Source organism: Sebastes fasciatus, chromosome 15, assembly GCF_043250625.1.
Source record: "Sebastes fasciatus isolate fSebFas1 chromosome 15, fSebFas1.pri, whole genome shotgun sequence".
Taxonomy (NCBI): Eukaryota; Metazoa; Chordata; class Actinopteri; order Perciformes; family Sebastidae; genus Sebastes; species Sebastes fasciatus.
This window is the reverse complement of record NC_133809.1, coordinates 13,843,567-13,857,350: the sequence shown is the minus strand read 5'-3', so window position 1 is coordinate 13,857,350 and position 13,784 is coordinate 13,843,567. Positions and strand designations below refer to the sequence as shown.

At 40.9% G+C, this 13,784-nt stretch overlaps 1 protein-coding gene across 2 annotated transcripts in view; it reads left to right on the top strand.

Moving 5' to 3' along the window:
- msrab (methionine sulfoxide reductase Ab) overlaps window positions 1–11,345 on the top strand; it is a 44,239-nt gene extending 32,894 nt beyond the window's left edge. Inside the window, exon 6 of one of the 2 annotated variants that reach the window (XM_074660517.1) lies at window positions 9,036–11,345. In XM_074660517.1, coding sequence (XP_074516618.1) covers window positions 9,036–9,209 — 174 coding nt within the window. In that variant the 3' untranslated portion in view covers window positions 9,210–11,345. The remainder of the gene's footprint in view (window positions 1–9,035) is intronic. The other variant, XM_074660518.1, reaches the window with a different exon arrangement.
- Window positions 11,346–13,784: the final 2,439 nt, after the last annotated feature.

Here is a 13,784-nt window from a genome sequence, read left to right as displayed (position 1 = left end):
CTCTCTGCTAAAATGTGTCTCCCCAGAGCTGGGTGAGGGGGGGTGAGAGAGAAGGGATGGGAAGAGTTGATTAGGAGGAGAGTGTGGGGCGGTGGTGGGGGTGGGGGTGGGTTAGAGATGGGTTAGGGTTTGGAGAGAGAAATGGAGGAACGAACGGGGGTTCTATATATATATATATATATATATATATATATATATGTGTGTGTGTGTGTGAGAGAGATGAGTGTGTGCATGTATGAACAATAGGTTTTATCAAGCCAGCTTGAATATTGCGTGTGTGTGTTGGGCCTTGGAGGGGTGAGTGTGCCCTCTGATAAGGCATCCTAACTTAATGAGCTTGAAAGGGGGGAAGCAGGAGGGGGGTGCACAGGGGTTCAGATGATGGCTGGAAAAAAAGAAGGGGGATCGTTCGGGGCTAGAAGTCTCGAGGAGGAGCCCGGGGGTTGTTAAAATCGGGGCACAGCATCAGCAGGTTTCGTAATCGGGCTTCAAGTCACACAAGCTCGCGTGTCTCATTTTGGAAAGTCTTCAAAAAGTCAGATTTACGCTTCCAGCTATTCCCCAGCTCCCGCATTTTTACACTGTGTCTGTGTACTTTTACATGAAAATCTGTTTGCCGCGCGCCCGAACGGATCGATCGCAACGAGACCGTCTAACCACGAGGCAGTATTGGCTAACGTATAACCGTTTAATAGAAAACTGTAAGAGATGTATTGTTCACAAATAACTTTTTAATTGCCAGAAGGTGAATGCATCCCTCAGTGAGAGGATGTTTGAGATATAACACTGCAGCTGAAATCGCTTCTGCGTTTTTCAGTCTTCAGATGTTGAGCTACTTGTTGTCTGCCCTGGGAAGAAAAAAAACACAACAACAAAAAAACAACGTAGGAGCTCGCAACCGCCTCGCTTCCGAGACTGAAGTGTGTGCATCCTCTCACCCTCTCAAAATGTAGGAGCGCTCGCTGAAGATTAGAGCCCAGCTAAAATGGATGCCTGACCCGCGTTGAGGAAGAGAAAGAGAGATGAACAGAGCAGGGCAGAGGAAAAAAAAACCTCTTCATCCTCTGTGTAGACGGACGCACACATCCTTTTAGCTCACACACACACGCAGTGATGTACGTGAGTGTTTTACATATATGACATCTTATAGGAACAAGAAGCGTGATGTACTGCTCTTTCATTATCTTCTCTCTCTTTCAGACTATTTTTTCACCACCTCTACCACTACAGTCTGTTTTCATTCTGTCAGCCTCTGGATAATCTCCCGTGCTCTCCTCCTTTACTTCCCTGCGTGTCTCTGCACCATCTCTGTGTCTCTTTCTCTCCCCGTCTGTCTTCCTCCTCCGTCCTCTCTTCCATCACTCCCCGCTCCGTCTCTCTCCCCGAGGTCATCGAGGGCAAGCGTGGTGCCGCGGACTAGTCGATAAGTATCATGTCAGCCTACTTCATGTGTTTTCAGGCAGAGCCGCAGCGTTGTACCGCGGCGCAGCTTCGCTTTTTCGGCAGTACTCGGAGTGTATTTACATTTTTAAGATGTTGAAGGGGCTTTCGGTGCTCCAGCGTGCAGGTGTGCAGCCGCAGTGAACGTTACATCGGTTTTAGGTCGTTGCGAATGAGATCAAGAGTTTGAAGTAACGTACAAAACATTTGTTGTCTTTACACTCTGAAAATGACATAAATAAGTACATTTAAGTACAACTTAGAGGTACTTGGTCTTTTCTGAAGCATTTTTATTTAAGATGGTCTTTTTACTCTTACTCAATATTTCAATAATTTACATACAAAACATGATCAGCCTATGAAATATTAGAAAATATTAGATGCAGAAAATTAGCTTCATCTAGACCAGATACAACTTTAAATGCTGCTTACACAGTAATGCATCAACCTTGATGTTCCCATGATAAATCAGTAACATAACACCTTTACAGGCATCATTCGATTCCTTTATGAGTCATTTTGTACTTCTGCTTAAGTAAAATTATGGATGTAGGACTTAATGCTTGTGATTTATCATTTTTACATGGACGCTTTGCTATTTTGCTTGCAATAAAAGATTTCAATACTTCTTCCACCGCTGCTAAATTATTATATTTACATTGTCAACCTTTTAAAACATGCTTTGGCGCTACTGTACTTAAAGTAATGCCAATAAAGAACATTTTAATTTGACTGAGATGAGGACACCTAGAAAAATTATTAAAATGATAGGGGAGAGAGTCGGGGGAAATGGGAAAACGCACCAGTAACAGGAGTGGACTATGGGATGATTACATAAATCACCGAATTGAGGTCATATCCCTCTTCAAATGTCTTCACCATGAGTCATCGGGTGTCACAAACTCTATGTCAATGCGCGTCTCTTCCCCACCACTCTGCAGCCGTAGGCCTTCCGAGGGGAAAAAAAAACCGGAGAGAGACAAGACAGTAGGGGTAGGACGAGAGGAGAGAGTACATTTTCCTCCTCCTCTTGCTCCTCCACCTCCACCTCCACCCTCTCTCGGGGTGTCACGTCCTATTTGTGTCCCGAGGCCGTCTCTCTGGCGATGGTGATGGCAAGAGGGGGCTCTCTCGCTTGGCTGGAGAGCAGGGAGGACTTGGTAGCACGAAGCGGTGGTCGGTGCTCACATGGGAGAGAGAGAGAGAGAGAGAGAGAAAGAGAGAGAGATGCACCCGTTCAGCCATGCCTTTGACAGGGGAGTCTTTCCGACAGGCGTGAAGAAAGGAAGGGCTGACTGGGCTGAGTGAGCTCAAGACACACACACACACACGCACAAACAGGTTTTTGTCACTTAGGAGGACATTGCATTGACTTACATTCATTTCTTGGCGATTTAACCATAAGCAGTACACGCCTAATCCCAACCGTAACCCTAACCGTAACCAAAAACCAAGACTTAACCCCAAAATGTAAAGGTTTTTTCTCCATAATGTGGCTTTGTGACGTGATTTGTGTCCCCACGGTTGTACAAATATACACAAAATACATCCTGTATTCATGTTTCAATCCTCACACACTCGCATGCATACACGAATGCAGATTTCCCTCCTTCTATATAGCCATCATTTAGCCGTCGTCATCATCAAAATGCTCAACTTGAGGATCTCGTTTCCTCTTCCTGTCTACAATTTTCCTCTCCTCCATCTTTGGCGGTTTCTACACTCCACATCCTTCCCTCCATTCCTCTGCTGCTGCTGCTGCAGTGAGAGAGAGAGAGAGAGAGAGAGAGAGAGAGAGCGAGCGCGCGAAGCCACATAAGGTTATACACAGTGGCGTGACGCCATGCATTCTGATTTATAGATCTAAAATGGCCGCCGTGTTGTGACTGCTGTAGAGGGCTGGATGGAGAGCGAGGGAGTCGTGCGGGGGCGTCGGGGCGGGGGTGTACGTTCGCTCGGAATAGCAGACCTTTTTCTTGGACATTGTGTTCTCCTCACATGATGCGTCCTCTGCCCCGGAGGCTTCACTACTACAGCGGTTTGGTGATGATGACTGATTAATTAGGCCACGATGTACAAAGCTGCCACGCTCGTGTCCGGCTGGTTTACTACGATGCTGTTGGATATAGGCGGGGAAATAATGGGTTCCTCTGTGTCAGGCTTTCCACACAGCGTAGGTAGATACGTCCGTGCTTGTGATGTGAGGTCGGTGTTCTGGTTGCAGTCTGGTTTTGTGGACGTTGGGTCCTTCCTGCAGGGAGATTAGAGCCCTCACATTGTAGCGGCAGCCGCTGAGGACTTAGAGGTCAGCCGCTGCCTCAGCCTCTCTGTGGGGCGCAGAGCTTTGATTTACTGACTCCACTGCATCACCTCCAGCACACACACACACACACACACACACACACACACACACACACACACACACACACACACACACACACACACACACACATACAGCTAGTACCACACTGCCTCCATGTGGACAAAATTACACACTACCCTGCTGCCCTTCACTGACATTATTATTCCCTTATAGAAATTAGTGGTGATACTTCCGTCCTCTTAACATGCACAATTCCAGATGTCCAACTTGTTCTGTCCTGGCCAAAATAATAATTTCCATACTTTAATTCAGCCCAGTTACAGCATCAGCAAAAGATGTGTATTCACACATGTACTGTAGCACATTTAAGTGCGTAAAAGGTTAGTCCATTAATTGGAAAAATAATCTCCAACAATTTTGTTGATGGATTAATCAATGAAGTCATTTATCAAGCAAAAATGCCAGCCATTCTCTGGTTACAGCATCTCAAATGTGAGGAACATATGGTAGGCAGTTCTCACTATTTTATAATATTTTTATAGACTAATTCACTGTTTCCCAACCTGGGGGTCCCGACACCCACAAGGGGTCGCCAAAGCTTCACAAGGGGTCACAAGGCCTTCTTGATTTTAAGTGGTGTAAGACAACTTTTCAAAATATATATATATATATATATATACAGTTGGCCTATATCTCAAAATTTCATTCATTTCAGTGAAGAAAAACTAAATGAAATTGTTATTTTTAAAGAATTATTATTTAAAATTTTAACTTAAGAATTAGAAAAGTACTGTCCATCACGGAGAAGAAAATACAGATTTTGTAAAAAAAAAAAAAAAGAAGCCTATTAAATATGAATGGTTGTTAAAAATCATTTTTGAAAAAAATCCTAATAAAGACAAAGAATTGTATTAAAAGTTTCTAATAATATCAGGAAAACCAATCTGTAATGCAATATTCACAGGAAATAAGCTGCTCAAAATTCATCCCAATAACTTCCTGTAGTTATTTACTAATCGGGACTAATTGTACGGTTTATCAGTTGTTCTGTACTGTTATTGTTATGCATTGAATATAATATGAAATATCCATAAAATATCACTTAGTCAGGGGCCGTTAGTTTACTCGATGATAGAAAAGTGTCCCTTAATGTAAAAGGTTGGGACTCACTGGACTAATTGACAATAATCAACTCCAATCCATTAAAATTGACCGGTAGATTAATAGATAATGAAAATGATCATTAGTTGCAGCCCAAGATGGTTGACCAACAGTTGAGATTTAAAGAATGGGAAGGGTCACAGTTAATTATTCACAGGTGGGCAACAAATTAAAGTAAAAGCCTGAATAAATGATGGGGAATCATAACAAATGCAGATGCTCCCATAAAGGCCACAAGGGGTCACTGAATTGTTTGATGAGTATGAAAGTGGTGTGAATAATACACTCAGGTCTTTCAGTCATCAGATCTCAACACAGGTAAACACCAATGGGGGTTTACGGAGGCTCGTCGTGTTGATCCAATCCGTTACAAAGACAGTTTCTTTCCTCTAAAATGTCAAACAATATATGTCGTTTTTCCTTAAAGCTTCATTAATTAATTTTTTTGGGCCACTTTCTGAAAGCATAACAACCTGTAAACACAACAGTGACTTGTTATCAGTCTATTAAATTGAGAACATGTTAGCAAAGCAGCAGACGCAGAACATTTGGATTAATTAGGAGTCATGTTTCCTGGCCAGCTGGCAAATGTAAGTCCTATATTTACACTCCTTTTAAGGAAAAAATTGGCTTTTTAGACGCTAACTGTTCCACTGTCTTCAACAACTTTGTCCGTCTGCCATCTGGTGCTGGGCAGGTAGCATGCAGTGGGTTTATCAGAGCTTTTTCACTGAAAATAGCTGCCTGCTGCTGCTGGAAACAAGGTTAATGAGAGCAGCGACAGTGAACCAAAACGGTGACATTGCGGTCCATAAAACCAAAACAATGAGCTAAAACCTGCACAGCAGGATGGCAAAGTTGGGTGATAACTCCGTGGGTTCATCACTACATGCAACACATTTCACATCACACACCATTAGAGCCATTGGATATATAATAATATTCATAAATGCTGCTTCAAACAACTGACAACTCCATACTGGAACATGTGCCGTCTCACAAGCTCTGCATTGCCGTGCCCGAGGGGGAACAATGAAAGCTGTCTTTCACTATATTCCTGCAGAAATATGACCGTTATGAACATAGACTGTATGTATAGATGGACGACATGTCTCCACTTCCTCCCACTGTACAAAAGTGAAGCCAAAATATCCCAGATACGGGAGCTGGCATCTTGAGATTTTGATGTCATTTGGATCCAGAGTCTGTGCAGTAGTGATCGGGGCGATGGAGCCGTGTTATCGAGGTCCCGCCCACACACCTGCCCGAGCCAATTACAAGCCAAGCACGGCTGCAGCCTGTTAGCTTGAGCCAACTAGCCGCTACGTTTGAACCACGGTAGCTGTTTGACTAGAAAGACACAACAACTAACCATAATATCTCTATAACTACATGTATGATCAAATCGACACATGTTCTATTATGAGGACTGATGACGGTTATGGAAAGTTAAAGCTACATCTCCTCTCTCGTACAATTCCCGAGCCTCGGGCTGCGACTACTTCACTCGGACCAGCTGTCAATCATGATGTCTCACCCCCTTTTTATAGCATCAAATAACTAATTAAAACCAAACTTATAAACCTACATCAGCGTGATGAGAACTACTTAAAATGAAATTAACCATCTTTGGAAAAAATATATTTGACGTGTACTTTTTAGTTTGGCCCACCTGCTGGAACTCATGACCTATACTGCAGCCAGCCACCAGGGGGCAATTGAGATGTTTTGGCTTCACTTTTGGGGAGCTGTCATGTCGTCCATCTGTATATACAGTCTATGGTTTTGAACACAAAGAGCATTACAGTTCAACAATGCAAATGTGGATTTTGAAAAGCTTTAAGAAGACTTTTTGATACCCTGCCTTGAAAACTTGGAATCTATCATAACCTCCAGGAAGCTGACCACATCCTCCGCCTTAACAGACAATTTTAAAGATGTATCACCTTAAGAAGAATCCTTAAATTCTCCAACAGTATCCATGACAGTATCACGCAGAGAGACGGGACGTATGCAGCAGAAGCTGATAAGAACAGGTTGAGCCAGGATTGGATACATTCAGCTCCTGTTTCGTGGTGCTTGCTGCCAGTTGACGCCCCCATAAAGCAAAGCTCCTCCGTGCTGCACACGGTTCTGAGGTGTAGCGCGCTACATGCAAGCTACTTGTTGCCCTCAGTCGCTCGCAGTGCACCTCGAACTTGTTGTTTTGTCAGCTCTCAGGAGCACTGATCTAGAGAGGACTGAGTGCTTGTATTATCAGATAGAGAAAAACACTCAGCTCAGCAGGTATTTGATATATCCGTATGTGTGTGTGTGTGTGTGTGTGTGTGTGTGTGTGTGTGTGTGTGTGTGTGTGTGTGTGTGTGTGTGTGCTTGTACGTGTGTCTATGTGAGCGAGTGTGCTCTTTGTAGTGTGTTTGAAGCCTTTTCTCAAGGTGTTTAGAAAAGTGTAAGTATGAAAGTGTCTTAAGGAGTTCTCAAAGAGAGCGGATACTCTTTGATGCTTTGTCCCACAGAGAGAGCCACAGAGGCGAAGCTGCACCACTGAAAGAAAAAAGATGCTCCTTTCTTCTGTCACTCAATCACTACACCCCGCTTTCTAGCCGAGGAGCAAAAAACTCTTTACTGTATTAGTGAGAGGTATTGAAAGTTCACATCCAATACACTACAGAATAAAACAACCATTTAAAGAGGCGTGTTCATTTTTGGGGAAGTTGCTGAAAACGGAGAAAGTACTGAAGTATGTCATGATGGAAACGGGCTACATGGAGACGCTGCATACTAGGAATTAGGGGTGTTAAGAAAAACATTTGAGTATTGCGATATTAGGTTTTGTGATACTGTATCGATTCTCAAAAACACTATTGATTTTTAATTAATAGTTTAGTTAGACAGTGGTTCAGATTGCACGAAAAGTAGCGCTATGATGTTTGATGTTACAGGGACTGTGATAAATGCAAATACAGATCCCATTGTTCTGATTGCACGAAAAAAGTAAACTTCTTTTACTCACATTTTATGCATATGGTGATGCAACCCGGTCTCACGGGAAGGCGTATAAATAGCACGACATTACACAGACATTGTCATTTGTACGCAGAAAAGTAAGGTTCAACAAGAAAACCACACTTTAAGGTAAGGGAAAATGTCATGGTTCGGCTTAAATAAGTAAACTCAATAAAACACGTACGGAAACAACGTTACACAACTACAGAAAACACATCACAAACGTCAATTAAAAACATGTGGCAGTCCCGTGACAAACGTCACTGACGTAACCTACAAAACATAACAGTCCGGTGTTTGTTGGACCCATCCACCTCCCTACCTGCCCCAAATAATTAGCCTTTCTAGCAAAAATACTACGTCACTAACTCTTACCATAGCGTATATACACGGTTGCGTTTATAGTGCTGTCAGTAAAGGATACATGGTGTACAAATGACACGCGGAAATCAAGAAAGGCATACTTATTGGACACTAAACGCCTTTCCCATTATCGTGGCATTTATACGCCTTTTCGTGCGAACAGGCCAGATGGTGTTCTTTATACTAAGACAGTGTTACCTAAAATTTGATTTTAAAAAATGCAATATATCACCTTGCTTACAGTATCGCAATATATCACAATATATTGAATCGTAACACCTGTATCATGATACGTATCGTATCGGCAGATTCTTGCCAGTACACAGCCCCACTAGGAATGTTTGCCTCACAGATAGGTGAGGTTTTAGTGATTTTAACGTTTAACAGCACTGTTGTTAATCAAGGAGGCCAGTAGGTCTGCATCTCCAAATTTGATTTAAATCTAACCTCATCATCTTTGTCATTTCACTGTGTATGATATGCATAGAAAAATAGGTTTAAAAGTGTTTGATCAGTGAAGTCACCTCTGCGGAGACATTGGTATAAATGTCTTTTATATGAAGTTTCTATTTTAATGTATGTATTGTTTGTGTTGTATGGGTTTTTTTGGACTTTGAGTCTGTCAATAAAGATTAACTAACTAACTATGCAGTTTTATTTTTCTGCTGCTCGTCTTTACTTGTGGAATAACTGTAACCGTACAGTAACTATTGTGGGTTATGTTTGTGTTTTATCCTTATAGGAGCTGGATAAAAAAAGCTTCGGTCCCATCACCACAGAGATCCGGGAGGGCCAGATGTTCTACTACGCCGAGGACTATCACCAGCAGTACCTGAAGAAGGTACCTAAAGGCTACTGTGGCCTCAAAGGCACCGGAGTCTCGTGTCCCATCGGAGGCGGGAAGGATGAACTGTGAATCACAGTTGATCCTTTCTCACCACACATCCCTCACAGACTGGGAGAAAAGGATGAGGATTTATGAAGGGTGTTATTTCGTCATTTATTGTCCTTTTATCTTGCCTTTTTCTGGCCTTTTTAAAAATATTTGATACACTGGTTAAATATATGCACTTCCAGTGTACGTATTAGCACTTACAAACATAGTAACATATTACAGGGTTCCCAAGCGTCCTGAGAAACCTAGAAAACAGGTGACCAATTTTCCAGTCATTGAAAACATATGGAAAATGAGAAAAAATCATGCGTGTCCTGGCAAATTACTTCAACATTCTCCTATTTTCCTTTAGCTGATAATTAACTGCAATGTAGGGTATCTATCAGACCTACCTAAAACGGATAACATTGCCATCTGAATGTTATGTTCAGGATCATATTAACGTTCAAATGGTGGTTTAGAGAGATTTTTTTGAATAGGCTACACTTGGTGTCATGTCACATGCAGGTTGGATGACAACAGTAACGTTCCCAACTTGTTGTAAACGTTTGAATACTGTTAAATTTGTTAACATGTTTGGTTCATTTGCTAAAGGTGACGTGTTATTTCTAAGCATGTAAGAGATTATTTCATAGATAACTTATAGCCATTGACTGCACATCTTTTAAATCAGTCTTCCGCATAGAGGAATATATTAGTGTATGGTGTCATTCGTGCTAGATCATTACTGGAAATGTCCTGGAAAATGATCTTTAGAAATGAGTGGGAACCCTGATATCAATAAGCTTGCAAATACTTTATTAATACTCTGGGAATTTTTCAATCAAAGTTTCAATATATGTTTTTGCTGTCTGTCAGCTCTGGAGAATGAATCAGAATCAGCTTTATTGGCTAAGTGTGTGTACACATGAAAATAATTTGACTCCAGTTTGTCGTTGCTCTCAATGTAAACAGAAATAGACATACAGCTCAAAACAAAGACGACAAGCTGGACAATGATAAAACATTTAATTACTATGTACATGCTGTATATAAATATATATAAAAAAGTATATATATATATAAAAACAATGAAATTTGTAAACCATAAGACAATAGTCTGTACTATAAGACAACTTTCTCTGTTTATCTATGGAGGACCACAAGAGCCGTGGAGATAGTATTTTATTAATTACTTATTAATTGTACAATAAAATAGGAATTAATACATTTGTTTAAAAATGTGTTTGTTAATCTATAAATAAATACACTAAATTACAAAGTAATTTATTTTTTGTCATTTTAATGGGCAATAAAAAGAGGCATTATATAATAATTTACAAATTCAATATTAATTCAATATTTAAAAAGGAATTTACAAAAACAACATAAAAAAGACATTTTAAAAATGCATTAATTAATTCATACATATATTTATTTTATTTTTAACATTAAGATTGTTACATGTATTTTATACATTTACATTTTTTATTTTTTATTTAAACATCTTTTATTGTGCAATTAATTATGAATTAATTAAATCTTTGATTACTATATCTGTGACACTTGTGGTCCTCCATATACACAATAGCACTTAAAATATAAAAAGCAATTCAAAGTACTTTGCATAAAAAACAAAATGCATTGCAGTATTTAAAAGAAAAAGAGAAGGAAAATGAAATATGAAAATGAAATTGAAGTTGTAGTGCAGCTGTAGCAGTGTCCTGTTGGACTGCAGTCACAGTCAGCTTCCACAAGGTGGCAGCGTTTCTCAAAGAACACAGTAGAGCCCATAGCAGAGTGTTTTTATTGCATCTCATGTAATGTGACATATGGTAGCCAAGAAACAATGTGAATACAATGTGTCCTCCAAAGTTGGTTTATTGGAAGAAAACCAACCAACCTTAATGGTTTTACCGTCCAGAAACCTTTTCACATCCATCTTAAAGCCAGAACACTGTGACAGAGCTCAGACTTCACTGCAAGAGTAACGGTTCTTCCGATTTTTTAAATGCAGCTTTTAATACTAATCAGTAGCTTTAGTGAAAGTAGAATTTAATGCAGCTTTATTATTTAGATTTTACTATGATAACCAATGTGAATGAATGTACCTCAATCAAGACTGCTTTTATTTTCTTAATGTGTCACTTTGGAAATAATAAAGGATACCTCATCCAACCTTTTGTTTATGTACCATGCATGTGCTTGTCTATATATATTTTAAAAATAGCTACTGTTTAGATTATTTCTCCCCCTATTTTTGCCCCGTTTGAGAAGGGACAATACCAACGAGTGACAAATGGGTATGACTCAGTGTGACACACAGATGCACTCATTCTGGATCGCAGAATGATACACTTGAGGTACTCATGTGTGCGATATGATACACACTTTGCTTAAACCCTCACTCCACTCTCTGCAAACCCATAATTATGTGTAAAAGTCCTACTATACATTATATAATTACATATCAGAGAGAACTGAGGAATTGGGTGCAGTACTTTTTTTTATTAAACACCTGAAAGTCTATTTAAAAAAAGAAAATCACTCATCGTTAAAACTCCAAAATACAGAGATGATATCTAGAAAAAGCTTTTTGGTCGACCGCAGCAGTGTGATTCACCCCGCTCTCGTTTTTCCCCCTCCCTCTCTGCTATCTCTCTTTCTCTGTCTGTGTGTATGTGTCACATCCTGACACCTGTGTGTAGGTGTGGACCAGGGCACAGGTGCAGGTGCAACCTCTCAGGGCCTATTTTAGTATTGGGACAGATATTTTTTGCATGTGTCTGCATGCAGCAGCCGCGTGTGTGTGTGTATGTGTGTGTGTGTGTGTGTGTCAGGGCATGTGAAGCTGTGGCTTGCTTGATCGAACCGCGCTGAGTGGTATGTGGTTGGGCCAGCTAGCTGTTTTCCAGCGCCCGCCTATATTTTTGCATGCTGTTGTGTTCTGTCGAGTGTGCGAGGGGAGATAACCTTTTAATAAAGTGATCTTCATTTCCTCAGCTTGAAGAGGAGGATGACATGAAAGCGCCAATCGCACGGTGAAATCAGTTTTTCCGCCATCTGCGATGATGTCTCAGTGAACCACGGCATGATTCTGTTTATTTCTGCCACATCGCAGAGAAGGCATTATCACAAACTAAGGATATGACTCAGACCGGGGCTGTCAATCGATTCAAATATTCAATCGCAAATTTATCACACATATTTTATCTGTTCAAAATGTACCTTAAAGGGAGATTTGTCAAGTATTTAATACTCTTCTCAACATGGGAGTGGGCAAATATGCTGCTTTATGCAAATGTATGAATATATTAACTATTGGAAATCAATTAACAACATAAAACAATGATGAATAATGTCCAGAAACCCTCACAGGTACTGCATTTAGCATAAGAAATATGCTCAAATCATAACATGGCAAACTGCAGCCCAACAGGCAACAACAGCTGTCAGTGTGCTGACTTGACTATGACTTGCCCCAAACTGCTTGTGATATCGTAAAGTGGTCATGTCTGTAAAGGGGAGACTCGTGGGTACCCATAGAACCCATTTTCATTCACTTATCTTGAGGTCAGAGGTCAAGGGACCCCTTTGAAAATGGCAATGCCAGTTTATCCTCGCCAAAATTTAGCTCAAGTTTACTTGAACTAATATGACATGGTTGATATCAATGGATTTCTTAGGTTTTCTAGTTTCATATGATGCCTATCTTCACTTTAGCTAAAACTAACTTAAAACTAGGCCCGCTACAACCTAAAAATCGCAAGTTGCGCTAATGCATTAAAGAAAAGTGGCGTTAAAACAAATTTGCGTTAACATGTTATTATCGCGTTAACTTTGACAGCCCTAATGCAGAATCTTTAAAGATTACATTTAAAAGTAGCTGCATGGGTAAGTGCATGTTTTCTGTGTATTCCTTTTGTAGTAGATTAAAATGGGGCATGGAAATGCATGGTACTCTCATATACGCATCCATACACAAACACAGTGAGGCAGGGCAGGACAGGAACCAGGCTGTGTGTGCCCTTCAGACAGAGCCTATTGTCTGCAGATGGGCCTTTAATGGCCCCACAGCTGGCCACAAAGAGCATACCGCTCCAGCTCGCCGCTATGCCTCTCACTGGCCTATACTCGGTCACCCTGAAGAGAGGAGGCAGCTAACACAGGCAACGCCGCTCTGTAAATGCATTTGATATCGTATTCTATTCTACCCTTACAAGCATGCATTTCCCGTCTTGTCAAACTCTCTCCGTTTTAAAACTCATAAAGAGAAATCCCCACCAAACCATTTTGAAAGAAAGAATAGTCGTCTGAAACGGAGAGGTTGTTTATGAGAAGTACTCTGCACTCTTACCCACACATGTACACACACACATAAACACACGTCCCAACCACTACCTCTAACTCCGTCCTGTACCGCCGCCTAATGCAAAAGGCATCGCCCACGCAAAAAGACACCTTGCAGAGACGTGCACCCACACAGAATTTTCTTGCGCTCTGATACGCTCTCTATTGTGTCCTCCTTTTCACAGCTTTTCATTTATCTTCCCCTAGGCAGCTTTAATAGATCTATGTATATGAGGCGCCGTGTATATATACATCATTGGAAATAGC